Source organism: Salmo salar, chromosome 18 (assembly GCF_965601325.2).
Source record: "Salmo salar chromosome 18, fSalSal1, whole genome shotgun sequence".
NCBI lineage: Eukaryota > Metazoa > Chordata > Actinopteri > Salmoniformes > Salmonidae > Salmo > Salmo salar.
Genome location: NC_138308.1, coordinates 27,244,117 through 27,270,000, shown reverse-complemented (window position 1 = coordinate 27,270,000; position 25,884 = coordinate 27,244,117). Strand labels below are relative to the sequence as shown.

Below are 25,884 nucleotides of genomic sequence, written 5' to 3'. Positions count from 1 at the left end.
GTAGGCTGTAGTCTACCCATCTGTAACTCTCCAATACCAGGGTAGGCTGTAGTCTACCCACCTGTAACTCTCCAATACCAGGGTAGGCTGTAGTCTACCCACCTCTGTGTATGTGTGCTAAGGCCAGGCCGGTCACATGATGAAGACAGGAGTTCCAGGCATCAAAGAACTCCTCTCTTTTCTTCTCTACCTGCAGGGGACAATGGACAGAGCAATACAAGGCTTCATTAAAAGTTCATAAAGTCTTGATCAAACCTTTCCAAAATCAACTGTGAATCAATTTACACCTAGCTGTATCAACATCAAACAGACGTTTGACAAACTGGTGCTAAATAGTAAATTCATGCCTTCAACATTTCTGTTGTTGGACTTCTCTTATTGTAGTCAATTGCTTTAGATGAGATGGACTGGGTGATGGACTGACCTTGTTGTAGAGTCTGGTTGCTAGGCTGCGCTGTAGAACCCTCTCCCTATAGGACACTGCTTTCAGCAGGAAACTCAGGTCCCCCACCGTATCCACATTGAAGCCAAGGAAACTACCGAAGACGGACATGAACAACATTATCAACCTGAACAAATTCTATCATTGCACAATTCTATAGACATGAGGAAAGGGGGCAGCTAGTGTACTATTTTAGTGTACTAAAGCACTCACACACACACTTCCACAAGTGGGTACAAGCAAGACTATTCTCTCATTAAGGACTTTTTAGATAAATTGTTTTCATTGTACAGTATGTTCAAGCAAATAGGCAGAATAAACAGCATTGGACAAATAACAATTGCATCGTCAGTGCACGTCCAACTCATTTTCACATGATGTTCAGTAAAAACAAAGCAAAAAACTAATTAGAAAATAAACCCTAAATGAAACCCACCCCATCCACCCAAGTGACCTGTTTGATTTAACTCCTTATAGCAAGAGACCTTTCAGTTTCAGCGGCGTTTGACCACATTGTTAAGGTTCTTTCATTAATGACTTCTAATAACTTTCAAGATGGTCTCATAACCAGCCAAGCACAAGGATTGTGTAAAAGTTGTACACACTAAACGGACATGACACCTAGTGTGAAGCCATCTCACCAGATAGTGGAAAACCACACTACCATAGTAGCAGTGTGTAAAATGAAAGGGGGACTCTATTCTGGGAAACTGTAGCATCTTAAAAGAACATATATCTTAATGTTCCACTACACAATAAGATGAAAGTGTTTGTGTGATAGCTTGTGAGAAAAGAGTTGTGGTTTCCCCTACTAGGAAATATGAGAATATACAAAAAAATATGAGAATACATGTGAATAAATGAGGTATTTGAGAGGAGTTGAGAGTGTGGACAGATGTCTGGGTTTTTCTGTTGTATAGAAGACTCAGCATTATATTTTGAATGCTAAATTCTAGAAGTTTATGGGTGTTTAGCGAGTCTAAAACGGTCCCCATGAGCAAGAAATAGCTCACGTGAATGTACTTATTTGACGCACAAAGAATAGAAGACAGTGGCATAGAAAGCAGTGTACTGTATACATTTTGAACCCATCTCCCAAAGTGTAGCTAATAAAAATAAAATAAAAATGGTTTTGTCGCATACACCGGATAGGTACAGTGAAATGTGTTGTTTTATAGGGTCAGCCATAGTAGTACAGCGCCCCTGGAGAAAATGAGAGTTAAGTTCCTTGCTTAAGTGCAAATCGATAGATTTTTCACCTTGTCAGCTTGGGTATTTGAACCTGCGACTTTTCATTACCTGGCCCAACGCTTTAACCGCTAGGATACCTGCCACCTTCAATATATGACCCTCTAATGACCTTGTGGCGTTGAGTGGCGTTCACTGACCTGGTTCTGAGCCTGTCAGACACTGAGCTCGTCCAGGTTCTGATGAGTCCGCCCACCACACTGTTTCCCAGCTGCCTGGTGAACTGGGTCATGAGCTCCTTTACCACCACCTGGGACAGGTCAGAGGTCAAAGGTTGAGTGCTTGAATGCTGAGTTGTCAAACATGCAAACCTCTGTTGTACTAGTATAGTTACATGTATTTAAGAATGGGGACAACGGTGGATGATCACGATTAAATTGGATAAATGTATAGATATTCTGCTTGTCAACATTCATTGTGAAAAACAAGACTGGGGGAAGCTAAACTGAACTAAAGCGGTTTCTAGCTAGCACCAAGACATATTTTAACCGCTCTTACAGTAGCATAACCAGTCTTTCAATGTAGAGCTGGATGTTAATTGCCATCTCATGATAGATGAAACACTCGCAATGTCATAAATGGGCAAATCTACTTTTGGAACTGTAAAAGAGATTCTATTCAATCTGGCACACCATTCATGTTTCAATTTGGGTAAAATGTCAGTTTGGGTCAGCTGTGGTCTTCTTCATGCTTCAGGTCAGTAGTAAACTCATTAATGTGGTTGGGGACTGTCATCTTCATTAGGGGTGCAGTGGGGATACTGGTGGTGGAGGGTTGAGTTGAGTTCAGCTGGCAGAGCCTCCTCTCTCCTTGTGACTGTAGTCCAGACAGACAGACACCTTAGTTGCCATAAAAATGTAATTATGTTTGACTTGGCACTGTGTTTGACTTCTAGTTCCCACTCCGATCCTTCCCACTGCAACGTTTTTCATACTTCACTTTGCACTACGTCCTATACATCTTACCTTTGATGTATATGAAGCAAAATAAAATAGTGACTATACTGTACAACAATATCGAAAGGATAAGAACATATGATTGCACAACAGTTGGTCTGACACTAAACCACCTTCATGTTCAGTCACACCCTTGTAAATACATTCTGTCAACCAAATTAACCACCTGTCTACAGAAATATCATCCTCCATAATTAAATCAAACTGGGACAATGATTTCACTATCCACTTGGTTTATGAATACTTCCCAGGGTCTGCGAATAATTGTAGTTTATGATGAGCTATTCTGATTTCTGAGTCTCCCTCAACAGCAATGTATCTGAATGGTTACTTTGTTCCAATTATCTCAGAGTTCAGAGAGTCGTGTGTGTGTGTGCAGTACGCTCATCACTTGCTTTGTAGTTCCACTCTACACTCGCAAACAAGGAGAAATCACCCTCATCCCCAATAAGCCAAAAATAATAATATCCAATTGTGTGACAATACATACTAATGAAATTCTCTCAAAGCACAATTCCTTTATCAAGTTGCAGGGGCTCCACTCTAGAAAATGTCAGTATATAGTTTTTGACAAAACTGTAAGGTTCATCTGACTGTTTTGAGAACCAAAGGCAGACTCTGTGAGCTCTATCAACTTGTCTGTCTAGGAGCCATGGTTAGTATACAGTAAAATGTGAAAATTACATTACCAGTTTAAAACATTTCACATCAAAAGTGTGATGAACAGCAAAACAACATAATATAGCACTTAAAGTTTTAGAGAAGGTGTGAGTAAAATACTGAAGAGGACTTTGCCCTCTTTGGTTCTTTTACCTGTAACATGACGACGTTGTCCCCTTCAAACGTGACAAAGACATCAGAGTCACACTTCAGAGCAGGGATTCGGTTCTCCATCATAAAACCCTAACAAAGGTCAGAACCCAGAGAAACATGTCATCCACCGATATAAAGACGCACCTAATTTATATTCAGTAGTGATGGGTTTCACATGTCCAATTCATGTACGTAAATTAAATGAAAGGTCAACAACCCTGGTCCTAAAATGCCACAGATTATGTAGGCTTCCATTCCAATGCAGCACTAGAACACCCAATTCCACAAATCATGGTACAGGGACCAGCAAGATTGTCAACTAATATGTCGACCAATGAAATAATAGATCAACACTAGTTGGTCATTTTACATGAAGAAAAAGTGTGTGACTTGCTTCAGCTCTTTGAAAGTATTTTCTGGTAGTGGAAGAAGTTTAAAATGTATTACTTAAGTGAAGCAGTGAAATATTGTCAAAGTGAAATATATTAAAATATCTGGTCTGATTACTTTGATACACTACTATAATCAACCGTATTACTTTGGAGTGTGGGGCAGTTGGATCACATATTTCATCACAAATGAGACTACTACACTTTTATGCACATTCTTACTAGAAAACCACAGTATATAACAACTGTACTAATTACTCATAAGGAATTAGAAAGGTTTTTGGCTATTATTGGGGAGAGAAATATGATGGTGCCTCTAGTGGAAGAAGTTTAGACTTTTTTTGTTTGTTGCTATAGTAACCTCCCTTCAACCATACATTTATTTCATAACCAAATTATAAAGCTGTTAAAAGAAAGTTATGACTGGATCGCTCAATAAATAGGATGTATAAATAAATGGATAGATACATAAAGTAAGGACACAGAATTAAAGACCTAATGGATGGAGGAATGATGGGATAAATGCAAAGATAAAGGAAGTTATGGAATATGGATGAATGGACATTTTCGGTCGAATGAGAGTTGTGAATGTGTTGTGCAAGTCAGTATGTCTTGCTTTACACCACACAAAGAATGTTTGAAATCAAAACAAAGGCGTCGCCAATCCTACTTCCGTGTCCTAGTCAAGGAATTTTTGAAAATTCCTTGGTTCTTGAGGGTGGTGAGCACAGAATTGCACTTCAGCGCCGCCAGCTGGATGAGGGTTTAGTACTGTGCAAGGCAGCCTACAGACAAGTACTAAAGGTAAACGATAACTACATGTAGACAAACAGTGGTAGGTCAGTTCAGTGGGTTGGAGTGAGCTGTGTGGCATAGTAAGTCTTATGTGCTCCCCCATTGTTAAATTTGAAAGTTCTGAAAAGTTCCATGGCAGTTAATTCAACAGTGTGACGTTAGTAACAACATCACCTCATTTAGCTAAAACAGCAGTACCTCTTGATTGGTAGTAGATAATTCTGTTCTGATTTAAATAGCAAAGAAGTAGACCGAGATATCATATCCTTTAAGTTGTCTAAAGAGATGGGTAAGTGGTCAAAAATTCTGTTATTTGTAGAAGTTGAGACAAAAATTTGTTGATGACGTTACTAAAAAAGCTATCATGTTTTATTGGTAGAAGATTATTCTGTTCTGATTCGAGATTTGAATAGCAGAGAAATAGACCAAGATGTCACAGTCTCTAAGTTGTCTAAAGTGCTGGGAAGGTGGTAAAAATTCAGTTGTTTGTACAAAGTTGGATATTTGGTTTGCTAATGCAGTTACTAAAACAGCTGTAACGTTTGATCGGTAGGAGACATATTTGTTCGTACTTCAGATTTCAATAACAGAGAAGTAGACGAAAATGTCTTACCCCCCAACTTTTTGTCTAACTTATTGGGAAAGTGGTAAAAAATGTCAGTTAATAAAATGTTAGAGGAAATGTTGTTGATGAGGTTACTTAAAGAGCTGTAACGTTTGATTGGTACCAGATCATTCAGTTCTGGTTTCAGATTTGAACAGCAGAGAGGAAGATTTCACACGCCCTAACTTTTTGTCTAAGTTGTTGGGAAAGTGGTCAAAGTAGCTGATGTGTCAAAAGTGACATTGTTTACAGTGAATAGAATAGAATGTTGGGAGTGGTGATGTCACAATGGGACCTTAAAAATGCTGAGGAAATCCCATGAAAGTGGATGGATGACAAAAAAAAAGGACAAAGTGTAAAAGATATCAAAAAGTTATATGCAAGCACACTATTCCAGACCAGTCTACGCGTTTTAAAGTTAAAACAGCATTTCTAGTTTAAACGGTGTAGGAGGAGTCGCGTTGAAAAGAATAATAATAAACTACTCAGAAATCATTCTTACAATATCTAAAGAATATTATGACTTGAGAAATGGAGACTCAAACATGTTAATTGTTTCATAAATAATAAAAAAAACTATTTCAAAACAGCTTCACTTTTGAAAGCAGTGAAATAAACAGGTAAAAGTCAGACAGTGTCACTACAAAGTGCGGTCTGTGTAGGATCAGACACTCAAGAGATGCGAGCACTCCCACATGACAAGGCGCAGCGTTGTGGTTTCCCAAGTTGCCCTTAGATCACCTCAACGAGAAACACTCAAACCTATTCATCACAGCATTAGGGACTTATTACAATGAAACTATCCCCTACAACAGCAGTACTGCATTAACTGAATGAGTAGACAGAAATGACCTCCAAGAACCCTCTGCACTCTACATGGACATGGTCACAGTGGCATCCAAAAACAAGATCCAGAACTAGACAATGGACCTGGGTCTTTAAATGAAAGAAACATGGTTAGCAGATGACTGGGGAGTAGTGGTATTTTAAATAGGATTGGAATAATGTGCGTCACATACACATGTATGCACGCAGGCATGCACACCCACACACACAAGCAAATGCGCACACACACACCATGCCCCCGGTGCACTCGCGGCACTCTTGAAGGCAGGCGAGGTTCTCCCAGGTACTGTAGGCTTTGAGTCCAGCAACCAGAGCCTGGAGAGAACTATTGTTCTGTAGAACCTCTCCTTTGCACAGAGCATGGTCCATCATACATGCTGCAAACCTGAAACACACACACACACACGGACACACACGGACACACACGGACACACACACACACACACACACACACACACACACACACATAACATAAGAAATTAGAACACATTCCTAGTATCATGTTCTATAATTATAATACTATATAATTGTGAGGGACATACCTTCGAAAGAAAAAAGGAGAGAATCTCTGTGATTTATAGTAATGCTGTACAACATTGATGTTGATTTTGTTCATTTTCCAAATAACAGAGACAACTGTTCTGTACAGACAAAACACTAACAGACAGAACACTGACACTACAATGCATCATTATAGTGACAAGACTGTCATTTACTGGCATTAGATACAACTGCTCTTTTCACCACTATGTCAGTAACATCAAACCCATCAGTATGTGGGGGAAATAACACTGTTTAAGAGTAGTGTTTCCCTTTATATATCCCAGCGTAGGGCCCTGAGAGTAGAGGCAGTTTCAAGTGGTGTTTGACTACAGTTCTCTCTGATATTGATGTGTGTAGAGCAAAAAAACCTGAAGAAGCCCATAAGCCGAAACACATAGGTTTTATTTTTTGCAATAAAGAAGCATCTTTATTTAAAACCACTTAAGGATCGGCCCCTTTCTTTTCAATTTTCGCCTAAAATGACATCCCCAAATCTAACTGCCTGTAGCTCAGGCCTTGAAGCAAGGATATGCATATTCTTGGTACCATTTGAAAGGAAGAGAAAGGCCATAATGTATTATTCCAGCCCAGATGCAATTTAGATTTTGTTCACTAGGTGGCAGCAGTGTATGTGCAAAAGTTTCAAACTGATCCAATGAACCATTGCATTTCTGTTCAAAATGTATCAAGACTGCCCAAATGTGCCTAACTTTTCATGTTCAAAACTGTGCACTCTCCTCAAACAATAGCATGGTATTCTTTCACTGTAATAGCTACTGTAAATTGACACTGAAGTTAGCTTAAATTCTTGTTAATCTTTCTGCCAATATCAGATATGTCTATGTCCTGGGAAATGTTCTTGTTACTTACAACCTCATGCTAATCGCATTAGCCTACGTTAGCTCAACCGTCCCGCAGGGTGTCAAGCAAGGTAGCGGCAGCGATCCCTTCCCTTTACACTATAGAGGAAGTGCTAACATTACCTGGTGGTGAAGGTGAGAGCCAGAGCTGCAGCCAGGTGAGGCATCAGTCTGAGGTACTGGGTCTGGTGCTCAATGATCTTCACCTCTTGCTGGTCCTTAGGCCCAAACTGACGCCGACTGGAGGGAGAGAGAGAGGAGGGAAAGAGAGAGAGGAGGGAAAGAGAGGGAGGGAGGAAAATGTGTGTGAGAATTGGAGAGAGTAGAGCGTGAAAGAGACTTACATTTTGTGTGTGTGTGTATGTGTATGCTTGCGTGTGTGTGTGTGTGCATTTGTTGTACTGTGAATATGTACAGTGCCTTCAGAAAGTATTTATAACACATATTGACATATTCCACATTTAGTTGTGTTACAGCCTAAATTAAAAATTGATTGAAAAGTTTTTTTTCCTCACCCATCTACATACATTACATTACATACAGTTTAGGTCGGAAGTTTATATACACTTAAGTTGGAGTCATTAAAACTCGCTTTTCAACAACTCCACAAATTTCTTTTTAACAAACTATTGTTTTGGCAAGTCGGTTAGGACATCTACTTTGTGCATGACAAGTAATTTTTCCAACAATTGTTTACAGACAGATTATTTCACTTATAATTCACTGTATCACAATTCCAGTGGGTCAGAAGTTTACATACACTAAGTTGACTGTGCCTTTAAACAGCTTGGAAAATTCCAGAAAATGATGTCATGGCTTTAGAAGCTTCTGATAGGCTAATTGACATAATTTAAGTCAATTGGAGGTGTACCTGTGGATGTATTTCAAGGCTGGTTCATCCTTGTGAGCAATTTCCAAACGCCTGAAGGTACCACGTTCATCTGTACAAACAATAGTACGCAAGTATTAACACCATGGGACCACGCAGCCATCATACCGCTCAGGAAGGAGACGCGTTCTGTCTCCTAGAGATTAACGTACTTTGGTGCAAAAAGTGCAAATCAATCCCAGAACAACAGCAAAGGACCTTGTGAAGATGCTGGAGGAAACAGGTACAACAGTATCTATATCCACAGTAAAACGAGTCCTATATCGACATAACCTGAAAGGCCACTCAGCAAGGAAGAAGCCACTGCTCCAAAACCGCCATAAAAAGGCCAGACTACGATTTGCAACTGCACATGGGGACAAAGATCATACTTTTTGGAGAAATGTCTTCTGGTCTGATGAAACAAAAATAGAACTGTTTGGCCATAATGACCATCGTTACGTTTGGAGGAAAAAGGGGGAGGCTTGCAAGCCAAAGAACACCATCCCAACCGTGAAGCACAGGGGTGGCAGCAACATGTTGTGGGGGTGCTTTGCTGAAGGAGGGACTGGTGCACTTCAGAAAATAGATGGCATTATGACGAAGGAAAATGATGTGGATATATTGAAGCAACATCTCAAGACATCAGTCAGGAAGTTAAAGCTTGGTCGCCTATGGGTCTTCCAAATGGACAAAAACCAAAAGCATACTTCCAAAGTTGTGGCAAAACGGCTTAAGGACAACAAAGTCAATGTATTGGAGTGGCCATCACAAAGCCCTGACCTCAATCCTATAGAAAAGTTGTGGGCAGAACTGAAAAGGCGTGTGCGAGCAAGGACGCCTACAAACCTGACTCAGTCACACCAGCTCTGTCAGGAGGAATGGGCCAAAATTCACCCAACTTATTGTGGGAAGCTTGTGGAAGGCTACCCGAAAAGTTTGACCCAAGTTAAACAATTTAAAGGCAATGCTACCAAATACTAATTGAATGTATGTAAACTTCTGACCTACAGGGAATGTGATGAAATAAATAAAAGTTGAAATAAATCACTCTCTACTATTATTCTGACATTTCACATTCTTAAAATCCTAACTGATCCTGATCCTAACTGACCTAAGACAGTGAATTTTTACTAGGATTAAATGTCAGGAATTGTGAAAAACTGAGTTTAAATGTATTTGGCTAAGGTGTATGTAAACTTCCAACTTCAACTGTACATACATACATACATACATACATACATACATACATACATACATACATACATACATACATAACAATACCCCCTAATGACAAAGTGAAAACAAGTTTTTAGAAATGTTTGCAAATGTATTGAAAATGCAGAAATATCAAATGTACATAAGTATTCACACTCCTGAAACACCTTCGGCAGCGATTACAACTGTGAGCCGAGTAAGTCTCTAAGACCTTTCCACACATGGATTGTGCAACATTTGCCCATTATTCTTTTCAAAATTCTTCAAGCGTTGTCAAAGGCGTGTGGCGTGTGTGAGCATTTTCAGGTCTTGTCATAGATTTTCAAGTAGATGTAAGTCAAAACTGTAACATAGTCACTGAGGAACATTCACGGTCTTCTTGGTAAGCAACTCCAGTGTAGATTTGGCCTTGTGTTTTAGGTTATTGACCTGATGAAAGGTTTATGAAACAGGCGTTCCTCTATGATTTTTTATTCTTTCTTATCCTGAAAAACTCCCCAGTCCTTAACAATTACAAGCATACCCATAACATGATGCAGCCACCACTATCCTTGAACATATGGAGAGTGGGGAAAGGGGGATACCTAGTCAGTTGTACAACTGAATGCCTTCAACTTAAAATGTGTCTTCCGCATTTAACCCAACCCCTCTGAATCAAAGAGGTGCGGGGGGGGGGGGGGCTGCCTTAAATCGACATCCACGTCGTCAGCGCCCGGGGAACAGTGGGTTAACTGCCTTGCTTAGGGGCAAAACGAGTTTTACCTTGCTAATGCGGGGATTTGATCCAGCAACCTTTCGGTTACTGGCCCAATGTTCTAACCACTAGGCTACCTGCCGCCCAGTGGTACTGTTGCATTGGATTTGCCCCAAACATAACAATTTGTATTCAGGACAAAAAGTGAATTGCTTTGCCACATTTCTTTGCAGTATTACTTTAGTGCCTTGTTGCAAACAGGATGCATGTTTTGAATATTTTTATTCTGTACAGGCTTCCTTCTTTTCAGTCTGTCAGTTAGGTTAGTATTGTGGAGTAATTACAATGTTGTTGATCCATCCTCTGTTTTCTCCTACCAAAGCTATTAAAAACCTATACGGGATCGGTGTCCCTAAACCCAGACGGTTGTTGCTCAATATGGGATAATGTGACTAGAAAACATTGTATACAACAGCTAACTTTCCACGACATAGACATGTCTTATATGGGCAGAAGGCTTAAATTCTTGTTAAGCTAACTGCGGTGTCCAATTTACAGTAACTACTACAGAAGAAAAAAATACCATGCTATTGTTTGAGGATAGTGCACAACAACAAAACACTTTTATCATGGCAACTGGTTTGATACATTCACCTCTGAAGGTAAATAATGTACTTGCATTCAGTAATCTTGCTCTGATTTGTCATCCTGAGGGTCCCAGAGATAAAATGTTTATATTCAGAATGTAGGAACTGGGGTCTACAGTTTGAACTCACTGCTGTCTCTGGCTCCACACCCACCCAGCCATCTTGATGTGTGAAAGTTAGTGTATTTTCCGGAGAGAAGCTAATGATTCATCATGTATAACATTCCCGGGAGTGTGTACACTTAAATGTTTATTTACCATAGCATTTTTGTATATTCTCTATAGTTATATACTTGAAAATGTATACATTTACCAATTCGGCAGATTAGGGCAAACTCCTGGCAGACTTGATGCAATTATTCACTGGATCAGTCTATAACTTTGCACACAAACTGCTGCCATCTTTTGGACAAAATCTAAATCACACCTAGAGTCCTATCTCAATGTATGGCCTTTCTCTTGCATTTCAAAGATGGAACAAAAAAAATAGAAAAAGCATATTTTTTGATTGTATCATCTTCTACCAGATCTAATGTGTTATATTCTCCTACATTAATTTCACATTTCCACAAACTTCAAAGTGTTTCCTGAGCTACAGGCAGTTAGATTTGGGTATGTAATTTTAGGCCTAAATTGAAAAAAACTGTCAGATCCTTAAGAGGTCTTAAATTCTGTAACTTTTTTAAAGTCATCATTGGCCTCCCTGAGAAACTTCCTTCCTCTCCGGCAACTGAGTTAGGCAGGACGCCTGTATCTTTGTAGTGATTGGGTGTATTGATACACCATCCGAAGTGTAAACAATAACTTTTTTTTTACCCTTCTACCAATAGGTGCCCTTCTTTGCAAGGCATTGGAAAAACCTCCCTGGTCTTTGTGGGTGAATCTGTGTTTTAAATTCATTGCATGACTGAGGGACATTACATATCTTGACTCAAGAAATGTCAGCTTTGCATTTTTAATTAATTGGAAACATTTTAATAAAACATTATTTCACTTTGACATTATGGAGTATTGTGTGTAGGCCAGGGACCTAAAATCTAAATGTAATCCATTTTAAATTCAGGCTGTAACACAACAAAACGTGGAAAAAGTCAAATCGGTGTGAATACTTTCTGAAGGCACTGTATGTGCTGATGTGGTGGAACATTAGTTTTGTGGAGTGTATGTTGAGTGTTGAGATGTGGTCACCGTCACACACATGCCTTGTTGTGCACCTGTTGCTCTGGAAGCATTACAAAGTTTATCTCTGAGTATATCTGCACAGGTGTCTCAGTGGGGAGAGTGGGGGAGGGTGGGGGGCAGACGAAGGCGATGGATGGTGATATAGACTGGTTTAGGGGGTACAAGTGAGTTTCAAAGAGATTGCAGGGAAAATGTAGATGCTGCAGTCTCGAAGGGATGGCACTGTTATCATTCCCTACTCTGATTTATAGACCGAGGAGCAAAATATACTAACTTTGATGACATCAGTTCACTAACCGAGATACTGTAAAGTTAATGTAATGTGACACTCCGATATACTTCAGCTGTATGGTTTAAGTTGTACACTCTAACTGTGTGATTGACAGTCCCATGTTACTAAATAATGTGTTAACCAGAAAGATCACACGGATGTTTCTACTATGTCAAGGTTTGTCCCCTGCCAGACCACAGAAGAGCACACACCTGGGTGTTTACACAGAGGGGAAGTCCTCACAGATGACGATCCCACAACCTCTCCTCAATGTATAGTAGACTCAACTCTGAAAACAAAGCTAACAGTGGTTACACAATGTACTGTTCAAACACAGCTAACCCTAATTGTATGGGGTTAGCTGTGTTCTCTTTAATGCAAGTCACTGACAACACGACCATCATTACTCTCACTACCAAGACCACTAGCCCCACTTCAAGTTCCTAAAGGTTTTACTATGCGTGTTGGTGGTGCATTGGGGAGGGGGGGGGGGGGACGGGGGACGGGGGACGGGACAGGACGTGTGTCACAAAACAGGAAACGTGTCCTCCATGTGCAGTAGTCTGCATCGGTATTGTGATTACCTCCCTCTTTCTGTCTCTCTCTGTGTGGGGGTGATTTGGGGTGATTTTTGGGGATGCCAACCACAGAGAAAACCCTCCCCTTTCCACCAACCCACGCTCTCGCCCCCACATTGGAAACCTTAGGAGAACACACGCAACCCACACGTGAGGATGCACAACAACAGATATGGAAAAACAAGAGACTCCCTCAATAGGGCTGTCAAAAGAATGTTTGTTTTCTGAGGTAAACTAAATAATGCTCAATATCTATTGCTGTTTTCTTCCCATATTGAGCCATTTGTTATTTTGTTGATATTCAGAAGCATTTTAAACATAATAGGAATTGAATAGAGTTGAGTCAGCTCTGAATGGAAAAAATAACCATCTACATAATTTATTACATCGATTATGAGATGAGTTGGTGTGGAGCTAGTCTCGTGTTGCCATACCTCCAAAATCACGTCGTTGTCACGCCTCACTTGGAGGTCTGGAGAATTTCATATTGCAAAAACTGTTTGAATGGTCCGCTTGCACCCAGTGACAAGACTTTGATTGGATGTTACATTTCAAGAACCCTCCCTCCACACTCTCGTAGAAGGGCTGCTGTGTATTATGTGCGTCACTGTTTTCCGTCCGGGTAGGACACATTTTGTAGAAAAGTTGGTTTCAAGTGCTCGTTTTCAAGTCATCAAGTGTGGCCGACAGTCTGCGATTTATATTTATTGAAATTGAAAGTGAATTATGCTGGTAAAGTCAAACGTCACAACAAGTTCTACACCACTCTGGTGACAAACAATTTTTGGCTCATCCACATGGCTGCGCTTTGCAACAACCAATAAATACCGGAAGGCACCCCAAAAAAACAGAGGAAGTGGGAGAACCTATTCAAGTAAGTAAATACATTTTTTAAATGTAAAAAAGCTATGTATTATTAACTAGCTAGCTGGCTATAGTAGGCCACTTTGTAGGCTAACTCAGCTGAGCGTCTAGTAAGGTAGCTAATTGACTTAACACACTGTTTAGCTAAGTGAATTAAATGTCATTAGCTAGCTAACTTACTTTTAGCTAGCTACAGTGAGGGGAAAAAGTATTTGATCGCCTGCTGATTTTGTACGTTTGCCCACTGACAAAGAAATGACCAAATAAACCTACCATTAAAATTATAGACTGAACAGTGAGAGACAGAATAACAACAAAAAAATCCAGAAAAACTAATGTCAAATGTTATAAATTGATTTGCATTTTAATGAGGGAAATAAGTATTTGACCCCTCTGCAAAACATGACTTAGTACCTGGTGGCAAAACCCTTGTTGGCAATCACAGAGGTCAGACGTTTCTTGTAGTTGGCCACCAGGTTTGCACACATCTCAGGAGGGATTTTGTCCCACTCCTCTTTGCAGATCTTCTCCAAGTCATTAAGGTTTCGAGGCTGACGTTTGGCAACTCGAACCTTCAGCTCCCTCCACAGATTTTCTATGGGATTAAGGTCTGGAGACTGGCTAGGCCACTCCAGGACCTTAATGTAGTTCTTCTTGAGCCACTCCTTTGTTGCCTTGGCCGTGTGTTTTGGGTCATTGTCATGCTGGAATACCCATCCACGATCCATTTTCAATGCCCTGGCTGAGGGAAGGAGGTTCTCACCCAAGATTTGACAGTACATGGCTCCGTCAATCGTTCCTTTGATGCGGTGAAGTTGTCCTGTCCCCTTTGCAGAAAAACACCCCCAAAGCATAATGTTTCCACCTCCATGTTTGACGGTGGGGATGGTGTTCTTGGGGTCATAGGCAGCATTCCTCCACCTCCAAACACGGCGAGTTGAGTTGATGCCAAAGAGCTCCATTTTGGTCTCATCTGACCACAACACTTTCACCCAGTTGTCCTCTGAATCATTCAGATGTTCATTGGCAAACTTCAGACGGGCATGTATATGTGCTTTCTTGAGCAGGGGGACCTTGCGGGCGCTGCAGGATTTCAGTCCTTCAAGGCGTAGTGTGTTACCAATTGTTTTCTTGGTGACTATGTTCCCAGCTGCCTTGAGATCATTGACAAGATCCTCCCGTGTAGTTCTGGGCTGATTCCTCACCGTTCTCATGATCATTGCAACTCCACGAGGTGAGATCTTGCATGGAGCCCCAGGCCGAGGGAGATTGACAGTTCTTTTGTGTTTCTTCAATTTGCGAATAATCGCACCAACTGTTGTCACCTTCTCACCAAGCTGCTTGGCGATGGTCTTGTAGCCCATTCCAGCCTTGTGTAGGTCTACAATCTTGTCCCTGACATCCTTGGAGAGCTCTTTGGTCTTGGCCATGGTGGAGAGTTTGGAATCTAATTGATTGATTGCTTCTGTGGACAGGTGTCTTTTATACAGGTAACAAACTGAGATTAGGAGCACTCCCTTTAAGAGTGTGCTCCTAATCTCAGCTCGTTACCTGTATAAAAGACACCTGGGAGCCAGAAATCTTTCTGATTGAGAGGGGGCCAAATACTTATTTCCCTCATTAAAATGCAAATCAATGTATAAAATTTTTGACATGCGTTTTTCAGGATTTTTTTGTTGTTATTCTGTCTCTCACTGTTGAAATAAACCTACCATTAAAATTATAGACTGATCATTTCTTTGTCAGTGGGCAAACATACAAAATCAGCAGGGGATCAAATACTTTTTTCCCCTCACTGTATCTTGATGTAATCATTGTAAATGTAAAACACAATCTCCAAATGCATTTGGAGATAACAGCCATGGAAGAGGGTGAAATTGCAGCTCCAGCTGTCAGTAAAGGTAGAGCGTAGGCATTGATCAGTTCGGTGAAGTATGGAATGGGAGAGTTCTGGTAGCGGCCTGTGCGTGTCATGGGAGTGTTCAGTTTGTGGCAGTTGCGGGTTGCCCGTCTAGTTATTGGCTGTCTCGAAAGTGTTTGTTTTTGTTTTGTATGCTCAAATTAACATATCCTTTTTGTCTAGTTGTAAGATCTCCCATGTGTTTTATTTGATTGGTGGGTGGGGACAGGACGTGTGTCACAAAACAGGAAACGTGTCCTCCATGTGCAGTAGTCTGCATCGGTATTGTGATTACCTCCCTCTTTCTGTCTCTCTCTGTGTGGGGGTGATTTGGGGTGATCTTTGGGGATGCCAAGCACAGAGAAAACCCTCCCCTTTCCACCAACCCACGCTCTCGCCCCCACATTGGAAACTTTAGCAGAACACACGCAACCCACACGTGAGGATGCACAAAAACAGATATGGAAAAACAAGAGACTCCCTCAATAGGGCTGTCAAAAGAATGTGTGTTCTCGGAGGTAAACTAAATAATGCTCAATATCTATTGCTGTTTTCTTCCCATATATTTTGTTGACATTCAGAAGCATTTTAAACATAATAGGAATTGAATGGAGTTGAGTCACCTCTGAATGGAAAAATAACCATCTACGTCGTTGTCACGCCTCACTTGGAGGTCTGGAGAATTTCATATTGCAAAAACTGTTTGAATGGTCCGCTTGCACCCAGCAACAAGATTTTGATTGGATGTTACATTTCAAGAACCCTCCCTCCACACTCCCGTAGAAGGGCAGCTGTGTATTATGTGCATCACTCTTTTCCGTCCGGGTAGGACACATTTTGTATAAAAGTAGGTTTCAAGTGCTCGTTTTCAAGTCATATAATTTATATTTACTGAAAGTGAATTACGCTAGTAAAGTCAAACTTCACAACACGTTCTACACCGCTCTGGTGACAAACACTCGAAAGTGTCTGTTTCTGTGTTGTATGCTCAAATTAACATTTCCTTTTTTCTAGTTGTAAGATTTCCAATGTGTTTTATTTGATAGTTGATATTCTGAAAAAGAGTAACAATGTGAATCCATTTTGTAGCTTATCATATGGCATGCATCGCCAATGCAGCCATAGGCCTACAATATGATGGCATTACTGGCCTTATGGGCATCTGTAATCTGAAGCAGAGAATAGCTAAACTCACACATTTACATGTTTAGCTAGCTATATGTTCTCAATTTAAAATGATACCAGTAGACAATGTATATGAGGAAAACCATATACCAGATTTTGTAGATTCCTTTTAAAGTGCTGACATATCATTTTTTGGGGGCAATTAGGCTACAGGAAATGAACATTACAGGTAACATGAGGCTAATTCTATTTCACTTATGTTGCTCCTACGGCACTAATCTGGTGAGCACTTTTGGACCTCCGCCCAAGCGTGGGGGTGATTTTTGGGGATGCCAATTACAGAGAAAACCCTCCCCTTTCCCCCACCCACGCTCTCACCCCCACATTGAAAACTTTAGCAGAACACACGCAACCCACACGTGAGGATGCACAACAACAAAAAACAGATCTGGAAAAACAAGAGACTCCCTCAATAGGGCTGTCAAAAGAATGTGTGTTCTCGGAGGTAAACTAAATAATGCTTATATCAATTGTTGTTTTCTTTCCATATTGAGCTGTTTGCTATTTTGTTGACATTCAGAAGCATTTTACACATAATAGGAATTGAATGGTGTTGGGTCAGCTCTGAATGGAAAATAACCATCTACAGGTCATACAGAAAGTATTCACACTCCTTGACCTTTTCCACATTTTGTTACGTTACAGCCTTATTCTAAAATGGATTCAATTGTCCCCCCCCATCAATCTACAAACAATAACCCATAATGACAAAGCAAAAACAGGTTGAGAAACTTTTGCAAATGGATAAAAAAAGAGGAAATAACCACATTTACATAAGTATTCAGACCCTTTATTCAGTAATTTGTTGAAGCACCTTTGGCAGCGATTACAGCCTCGAGTCTTCTTGGGTTTGACGCTACACGCTTGGCACACCTGTATTTGGGGAGTTTCTCCCATTCTTCTCTGCAGATCCTCTCAAACTCTGTCAGGTTGGATGGGGAGCGTTGCTACACAGCTATTTTCAGGTCTCTCCAGAGTTGTTCAATCGGGTTCAAGTCCGGGCTCTGGCTGGGCCACTCAAGGACATTCAGAGACTTGTCCCGAAGCCACTGCTGGGTTGTCTTGGATGTGTGCATAGGGTCGTTGTCCTGTTGGAAGGTGAACCTTCGCCCCAGTCTAAGGCCCTGAGCACTCTGGAGCAGGTTTTCATCAAGGATCTCTCTGTAATTTGCTCCGTTCATCTTCCCCTCGATCCTGACTAGTCTCCCAGTCCCTGCCGCTAAAAAACATCCTCACAGCACCATGCTTCACTGTAGGGATGGTCCCAGGTGTCCACAGAGGAACTCTGCCAGAGTGACCATCGGGGTCTTGGTCACCTCCCTGACCAAGGCCCTTCTCCCCTGATTGCTCAGTTTGGCCAGGTGGGCAGCTCTAGGAAGAGTCTTGGTGGTTCCAAACTTCTTCCATTTAAGAATGATGGAAGCCACTGTGTTCTTGGGGAACTTTTTTTTGGTACCCTTTGCCAGATCTCTGCTTCGACACAATCCTGTCTCGGAGCTCTATGGACAATTCCTTCGACCTCATGGCTTGGTTTTTGCTCTGACATGCATTGTCAACTGTGGGACCTTATATAGACAGGTGTGTGCCTTTCCAAATCATGTCCAATCAATTAAATTTACCACAGATGGACTCCAATCAAGTTGTAGAAACATCTCAAGGATGATCAATGGAAACAGGATGCACCTGAGCTCAATTTAGATTCTCATAGCAAAGGGTCTGAATACTTATGTAAATAAGGTATTTCTGTTTTACATTTTTTATTAAATTTGCAAATATTTCTAAAAACCTGTTTTTGCTTTGTCATTATGGGGTATTGTGTGTAGATTGATAGGGAAAAATAATTTCATCAATTTTAGTATGAGGCTATAACCTAACAAAATGTGGAAAAAGTGAAGGGGTCTGAATACTTTCTGAATGCATTGTAGATAACAGCCATGGAAGAGGGTGAAATTGCAGCTCCAGCTGTCAGTAAAGGTAGAGCGTAGGCATTGATTAGTTCAGTGAAGTATGGAATGGGAGAGTTCTGGTAGCGGCCTGTGCGTGTCATGGGAGTGTTCAGTTTGTGGCAGTTGCGGGTTGCCCGTCCAGTAATCTGCTGTCTCGAAAGTGTCTGTTTTTGTGTTGTATGCTCAAATTAACATTTCCTTTTTGTCTAGTTGTAAGATCTCCCATGTGTTTTATTTGATTGTTACTCTTTTTCAGAATATCAACTATGTGAATCCATTTTGTAGCCAATGCAGCCATAGGCCTACAATATGATGGCATTACTGGCCTTATGGGCATCTGTAATCTGAAGCAGAGAATAGCTAAATTCACACATTTACATGTTGAGCTAGCTATATGTTCTCAATTTAAAATGATACCAGTAGACAATGTATATGAGGAAAACCATATACCAGATTTTGTAGATTCCTTTTAAAGTGCTGACATTTTAGTTAGTTAGGCTACAGGAGATAAACATTGCAGGTAACGTATGAGGTTAATTTTATTTCACTTATGTTGCTCCTACGGCACTAATCTGGTGAGCACCTTTGGAGCTCCACCCAAGCAAGGCATTTGATTGGTTTGATGTATTGCGAGGCGTCACTGATTTACAACGGGTTCCGATCCCTCGGAAAACCCAAAATGGTTCTCCAGTAGATTAAGAAAGGTTCATCCTTTGTTTAAAAATGTCCTTTTTAAAGTATCGCCCTTTCTTAAAACAAGCCATACAAAGCTGGTTACAATTTAAGTTTTATCCTCCAGAAAAGATACAACAAATATTACATAAATGTTATGGTTAAACTCAAATATTCTGACTAATAAAAAAACGATTATTTATTGAAATTGTTTTTTTAATTGTATTATATTTATTAAATGATATTATGAATATAAAACGGTGGAGTTGTCACATATGCAGCTATCGAAAATATATGGGAATGTCTGCTCAATCCAAACTTACAACCAATTGATTGCAGCATTATCACAAAAATGGAGGAGGCAAGCGGAAAAGGGAGAAGGTAGGGAACTTGTTTGCCTGCTATATATTAAAGATACAAATTGGCTGAAAGGAACAGGCATAAATAAAAGTGAATTTGTGGAACTTCTTTCCTTCTTAATGCGTTTGAGCCAATCAGTTGTGTTGTGACAAGGTAGGGGTGGTATACAGAAGATAGCCCTATTTGGTAAAATACCAAGTCCATATTATGGCAAGAACAGCTCAAATAAGCAAAGAGAAATGACAGTCCATCATTACTTTAAGACATGAAGGTCAGTCAATCCAGAACATTTCAAGATCTTTGAAAGTTTCTTCAACTGCAGTCGCAAAAACCATCAAGCGCTATGATGAAACTGGCTCTCATGAGGACAACCACAGGAAAGGAAGACCCAGAGTTACCTCTGCTGCAGAGGATAAGTTCATTAGAGTTACCAGCCTCAGAAATTGCACCCCAAATAAATGCTTCAGAGTCCAAGTAAAAGACACACCTCAACATCAACTGTTCAGAGGAGACTGTGTGAATCAGGCCTTCATGGTCGAATTGCTGAAAAGAAACCACTACTAAAGGACACCAATAATAAGAAGGGACTAGCTTGGGCCAAGAAACACAAGCAATGGACATTAGACTGGTGGAAATCTGTCCTTTGGTCTGATACGTCCAAATATGAGATTTTTGGTTCCAACCGCCGAGTCTTTGTGAGACGCAGAGTAGGTGAACGGATGATCTCCACGTGTGGTTCCCACCATGAAGCATGGAGGAGGAGGTGTGATGGTGCGTTTCTGGTGACACTGGCTGTGATTTATTTAGAATTCAAGGCACACTTAACCAGCATGGCTACCACAGCATTCAGCAGCAATATGCTATCCCATCTGGTTTGCGCTTAGTGGCATCTATCATTTGTTTTTCAACAGGACAATGACCCAACACACCTCCAGGCTGTGTAAGGGCTATTTGACCAAGAAGGAGAGTGATGGAGTGCTGCATCAGATGACTTGGCCTTCACAATCACCCGACCTCAACCCAATTAAGATGGTTTGGGATGAGTTGGACTGCAGAGTGAAGGAAAAGCAGCCAACAAGTGCTCATCATATGTGGGAACGCCTTCAAGACTGTTGGAAAAGCATTCCAGGTGAAGCTGGTTGAGAGAATGCCAAGAGTGTACAAAGCTGTCAACGGCAACGGGTAGCTACTTTGAGGAATCTAAAATATATTTTGATTTGTTTAACTCTTTTTTGGTTACTACATGATTTCATATGTGTTATTTCATAGTGTTGATGTCTTCACTATTATTCTACAATGTAGAAAATAGTAAAAATAAAGAAAAACCCTTGGATGGGTTCAACAAAATAAATATGATAATAATAATGAGGTTCTTTTCATTTTATTTCACTTATGTTGCTCCTACGGCACTAATCTGGTGAGCACCTTTGGAGCTCCACCCAAGCAAGGCATTTGATTGGTTTGATGTGTTGCGAGGCGACACTGATTTCACCGGGTTCCGATCCATCTTTAGCTGATTTCTGCAATGGAACTTCCCCAGGCTTACTGTTCACAGAAGCCTGGTTCGCGACGAGGCTAGCGTGGAGCTAACCCATCACTTCTATCGGCTTTATGTAAACGTTCCACATTATGAAAATTGCTATTGTGCATGAGCAGGAATACAAAAGACTACCGCTAGAATGACTGTCAGAACCTTTTCAGTTGAAATACAACGAAGAAAATCCTATAATTCCGATCTCAATCACATCCATTGCATATGTGCATACATGCATTTGTCAAATGAAATGTAAAAGCAACTCATTTTTAATTAATGTGGGATGTATGGGAGCGTCAGAAGTGCACTGGGGCGGCAGGTAGCCTATAGGTTAAAATGTTGCTGGTTCGAGTCTCCGAGCCGACTAGGTGAAACATCTGCCAATGTGCCCTTGAGCAAGGCACTTAACCCTAATCGCTCCTGTAAGGCGCTCTGGAGAAGAGTATTGACTAAAATGTAAATGTACTGTACCTGTGGCTGTAACGCACTGCAATGATGAGGCCCAACTGTAGGTGAGAAAAACAACAGACACACTGTAAGAACTCTACACAGAACAGTGCTGATGCTACATGCCTTTATCTGTAGGTACAGCTTCAGTGCAAAATCATATCCACATTTCTTTTGTGTAAAGTTCTTACAGTTCCAAAAACAAAACCATAAGCTTAAATATGAAACTGTGTTTATTTGAAACTGTCTATGGACCATAATGTATTATTTTATTTCACTTCAAAGACAGCTGCAAACTTTGTACAGGTTCAAATACTAAGTTACTGTGACCCACAGCCTATAAAAACACTGATAAGATCAGTCCAAAAGAACACCATAGACATAATCTGGGCCAAATCTATTAACAGCTCTGATTTCTAAGCTAATAACAGTCCATCATATTTTGAAGCAGCCAGATCTGTTTTAGCAACTCATTCAGAGTATGACAATTCTATTTTTGCAACCATCCAACATCACCAAAGGGTCACCTACGGTCAGAGCTTTGTATGATTGTCTCTTGGTTACCCTCCAGACTTGGGACACAACCTGGAATTCTGTCCAGTCATTGGGTACACACAGCAGACTATGACGCCAACCCATCTGGCCTAGATTTACCCAGACTGAGGCCCATAATCCACTCAAACTGCAGCTGACTGAGCTGATTTCTCTCATTAGAATAGCATGTAGAATATAAAAGATGGTGTGACAAAGGCAGTGTTATGCTTTGTCCCTATGACGGTGTTGAGGGAGGTAACGTAAATCAAGACTGCCCTCTAGCTGTCACTAACCATCACAGTAAGATGGTAAACATGGTTAAAGCTAAAGAGAGCTAATCAGTTGACATACACTAGCCTAAATCATAATGCACATGGCCTTGTAAACTCACCTTCATGGCAGCTATGGCCTGGACAGTGAGCCCCAGCCTGGTAGGGGTGAGAGCTGCCAACATGGCGTTAAAACGTTTGCTCTTGTTCTGGACAGGAGAAGAGTACAGCCCATCTGCCGACACACAGCCAAACCTGGAGCAGGAGGGTCATAAAACACATTGATGCTGCATACTGTACACAGCTAGGAATAATTTAAGTGAGGACGTATTCCAATGATGTCTGGAATGCATTCATCTTCCAAAGGCAGTTATAGAGAACTGTTTAATGACCCGGCAGTGGAGCACATGTTACAGTCCACTCACTTGCTGAGTAGGTTCGTCCTCGGTATCCTGACATTGTCGAATATCAAGATGCCATTGTCAACCCCGTGTAAGCCTGTGACAACACACACAGCATGGCTAAGTTCCAAATGTTCAATGAAGATCCACATATTAATACACAACGGTGTGCATTTGTGACAAGAATGATTGTCTCACCGCATCATATTCATGTATTTGTCATACAGTTGGAAGAAGAACACTGCTTAGATGAAAAACAGGCCATTGAAAACTTGCTACCTTCTTTGTGCTTCATGTCAATGGCTGTCACTCCAGGGTTCATGACTCCATGCCGGTCTCGGATTGGAACAATAAAACAGTGAGGACCTATGGGGATGAATAAAACATTTTAAACACACATTAGTAAATGCACAGGGGCTGCTGCTAAACACAATCCATAGCAGACAGACTGTTGTATTGAGTGAGTCCCACCTTGGGAATCTCCATTGATGATGAGCTGAGCGAACACAGAGGCGTAATTCCCCTTCATGGAGTTTCCGATGTACATCTTCTGGGCATCCTCACACGGTGTGTGGATGATGAACTCCTGAAGGCCGAAAGAGGAATGGATAACTAAATATGATGATATCGATGCTACTTCTGGACTCCATGAGTACAGGGATCAGTAAAGAAAGGCATGAAACACAGACGAAGAGGGAACATACTGTATGTACTAGATATGACCTGCACATTTCACATACATATTGATGTAGTTGTGTAACACAATATGATCTAGTCCACTGTGTTACGGACCACGTACAACAGACTATCATTTGGGGTATATTGTCCTCCTTATGATTCACTGTAACTAAAGTGGAAATTCATCCTAACCCAACTGACTGGTACAGTTGGTCCATGTTGAGTGGTGAAAAGAGGTCGCTGCCGTGTTGAACCAAACGACTGTCCATCAGTTCAGAATTCCGCATTACCTCAATGGTGTCACTTGATTGGCGAGTGTGTTACGCATGTTATTAAGCTGACCTGTGTAGATGGCTCGTAGCAGGCCTCTGTAAGGATTCCCCGGACGTTACTCCCATGACCCCTCTCTGTCATGGCAAACATCCCAGTGAACTCCGAATCCTGACAATAGTTACACCCAGTCATTCAACCAAAACAATTAGGATGATGATTTGACAAAGAGTTCAAAATTAAAGGCTAAATCCATTGTTGTATCAGATAAATAACAACATCCAATGGCAATATGTGCTGTGGATGAATGAATGTGTATTGCGGAAAAAGCTATATACAAGTGCATGCATGGTAAGAATGTAACGACAAGAGGCAGACATTGAACAAAAGCTGTATATTACTTTTATCTTATATTACTATTATCTGTTATATTACTTTGCATGTGAGCTGTGTGAGAGGCAGTGGACACATACCGTAACCGGGAGATACCATTTTTTCTTCTGACCAGGGCTTCCAAGGTTTGTGACTGCACCACCAAACAAGCCACAGACAACACCCAACTGTGGACCAGAGGGGAGAACACCAAACAGCACTGTACAGACAGCGTGTACACACAGCTGACACAATGTAATCATACATGAATTTGGTTATGTAAATAAATGCCTATGACAAGCAGTGTGTGTGTTGGAGAAGTCAATTAGCATACCTTTACTCCAGTGGACATATCTGCAGAGCATATCAGTTCTGTGATACCCAAGCTCTTGGCTATGAAGCCTGGTTGTTTCTCTTTCATCTAAAACCCCTCAAGACATAAAAACTCAGTTTCATAACTGAACAACACCCAGACAAACAGTTGCAATGAGTGAGGTGTAAAATTGGTATCAGTTGAGGGGTGCAAGACTGAATTTGTTCACCTGATCTTTGAGGTGTTGTCGCATTAGTGGCCTCGTTAAGATATACTCCAGTCTCTCCACCGTCAAATCTCTATTCTGGTCCAACGTGAGACCATAACTGCAGAATAAAGATGTATTACATTTTAGTATGTGACACAACTTAACATGAACATTGAACTGAAAATGAACATCGCAGCGGGGAAATTAGCTTTTTTTTATCCAGATGTTGCGCGCAAAGCGCAACAGCTGGCAGCCGCACAAGCCCTTTTCATAAAGCGGTGGCATCGTGACATGATTTGCCAACCGCTGAAAACTGTAGATAGATACGTAAAAGAGCATGTCCTTAAACCTTAGCTACCACAGGATTAAGTCGTGATGATCAACATATGATAGAAAAGTTGGATAAAACCACCAGTAAGAGATCACGAACCTGCTAGTTCGAAAGGGCTCGCCTTGGGATATTTCTTCACGAATATGATCTTTGGTTTCCCAAAATTCACCATCGAGGTATCTTGCAAGACTACTTGGAGTAGATTTGTCAGCCATTGATGTCTCATATGGCCTCTCTTGTTGGGAAATATCCATTGTCAAACGGAGCACACAGAGCACAACCAGACACAACTGAAGACTGTCACTTTCACAGTCAACTTCCGCGTCCGGATGATGTCACTCGATGTGTAGCTGAAACGTGTACAAAATGATACATGGTTGCGATTACACAGGCAGCCCAATTCTGATAGTTTTCCACTAATTGCTCTTTTGACCAATCATCAGATCTTTTCACATTAGATCTTTTTCAGAGCTGATCTGATTCCTCAAAACACCAATTTGTGTTCTTTTTTGTATTGGGCTGTGTACACGCAGCAGTATCATATGTTTTTTATAAAAATGTAAAATGTCTTTGTCAGCAAAATGAGAGAAAAGTGTTTGAGACAGACATGTAATGTTTATACATGCCCAGAACTTGCTCATAAATAT

General features: G+C 40.9%; 1 protein-coding gene across 1 annotated transcript in view; it reads right to left on the bottom strand.

Moving 5' to 3' along the window:
• The window catches only part of acoxl (acyl-CoA oxidase like), a 47,423-nt gene extending 21,859 nt beyond the window's left edge, over positions 1-25,564 (bottom strand). The window contains exons 1-16 of the mRNA XM_014154849.3: positions 25,337-25,564; positions 24,928-25,024; positions 24,720-24,806; positions 24,487-24,573; positions 24,086-24,184; positions 23,537-23,651; positions 23,345-23,431; positions 23,090-23,162; positions 22,787-22,919; positions 21,886-21,920; positions 7,620-7,736; positions 6,325-6,478; positions 3,460-3,549; positions 1,831-1,940; positions 425-536; positions 103-190 (exon numbers count right to left, since the gene is read on the bottom strand). Coding sequence (XP_014010324.1) covers positions 103-190; positions 425-536; positions 1,831-1,940; positions 3,460-3,549; positions 6,325-6,478; positions 7,620-7,736; positions 21,886-21,920; positions 22,787-22,919; positions 23,090-23,162; positions 23,345-23,431; positions 23,537-23,651; positions 24,086-24,184; positions 24,487-24,573; positions 24,720-24,806; positions 24,928-25,024; positions 25,337-25,491 — 1,639 coding nt within the window. The 5' untranslated portion in view covers positions 25,492-25,564. The remainder of the gene's footprint in view (positions 1-102; positions 191-424; positions 537-1,830; positions 1,941-3,459; positions 3,550-6,324; positions 6,479-7,619; positions 7,737-21,885; positions 21,921-22,786; positions 22,920-23,089; positions 23,163-23,344; positions 23,432-23,536; positions 23,652-24,085; positions 24,185-24,486; positions 24,574-24,719; positions 24,807-24,927; positions 25,025-25,336) is intronic.
• Positions 25,565-25,884: the final 320 nt, after the last annotated feature.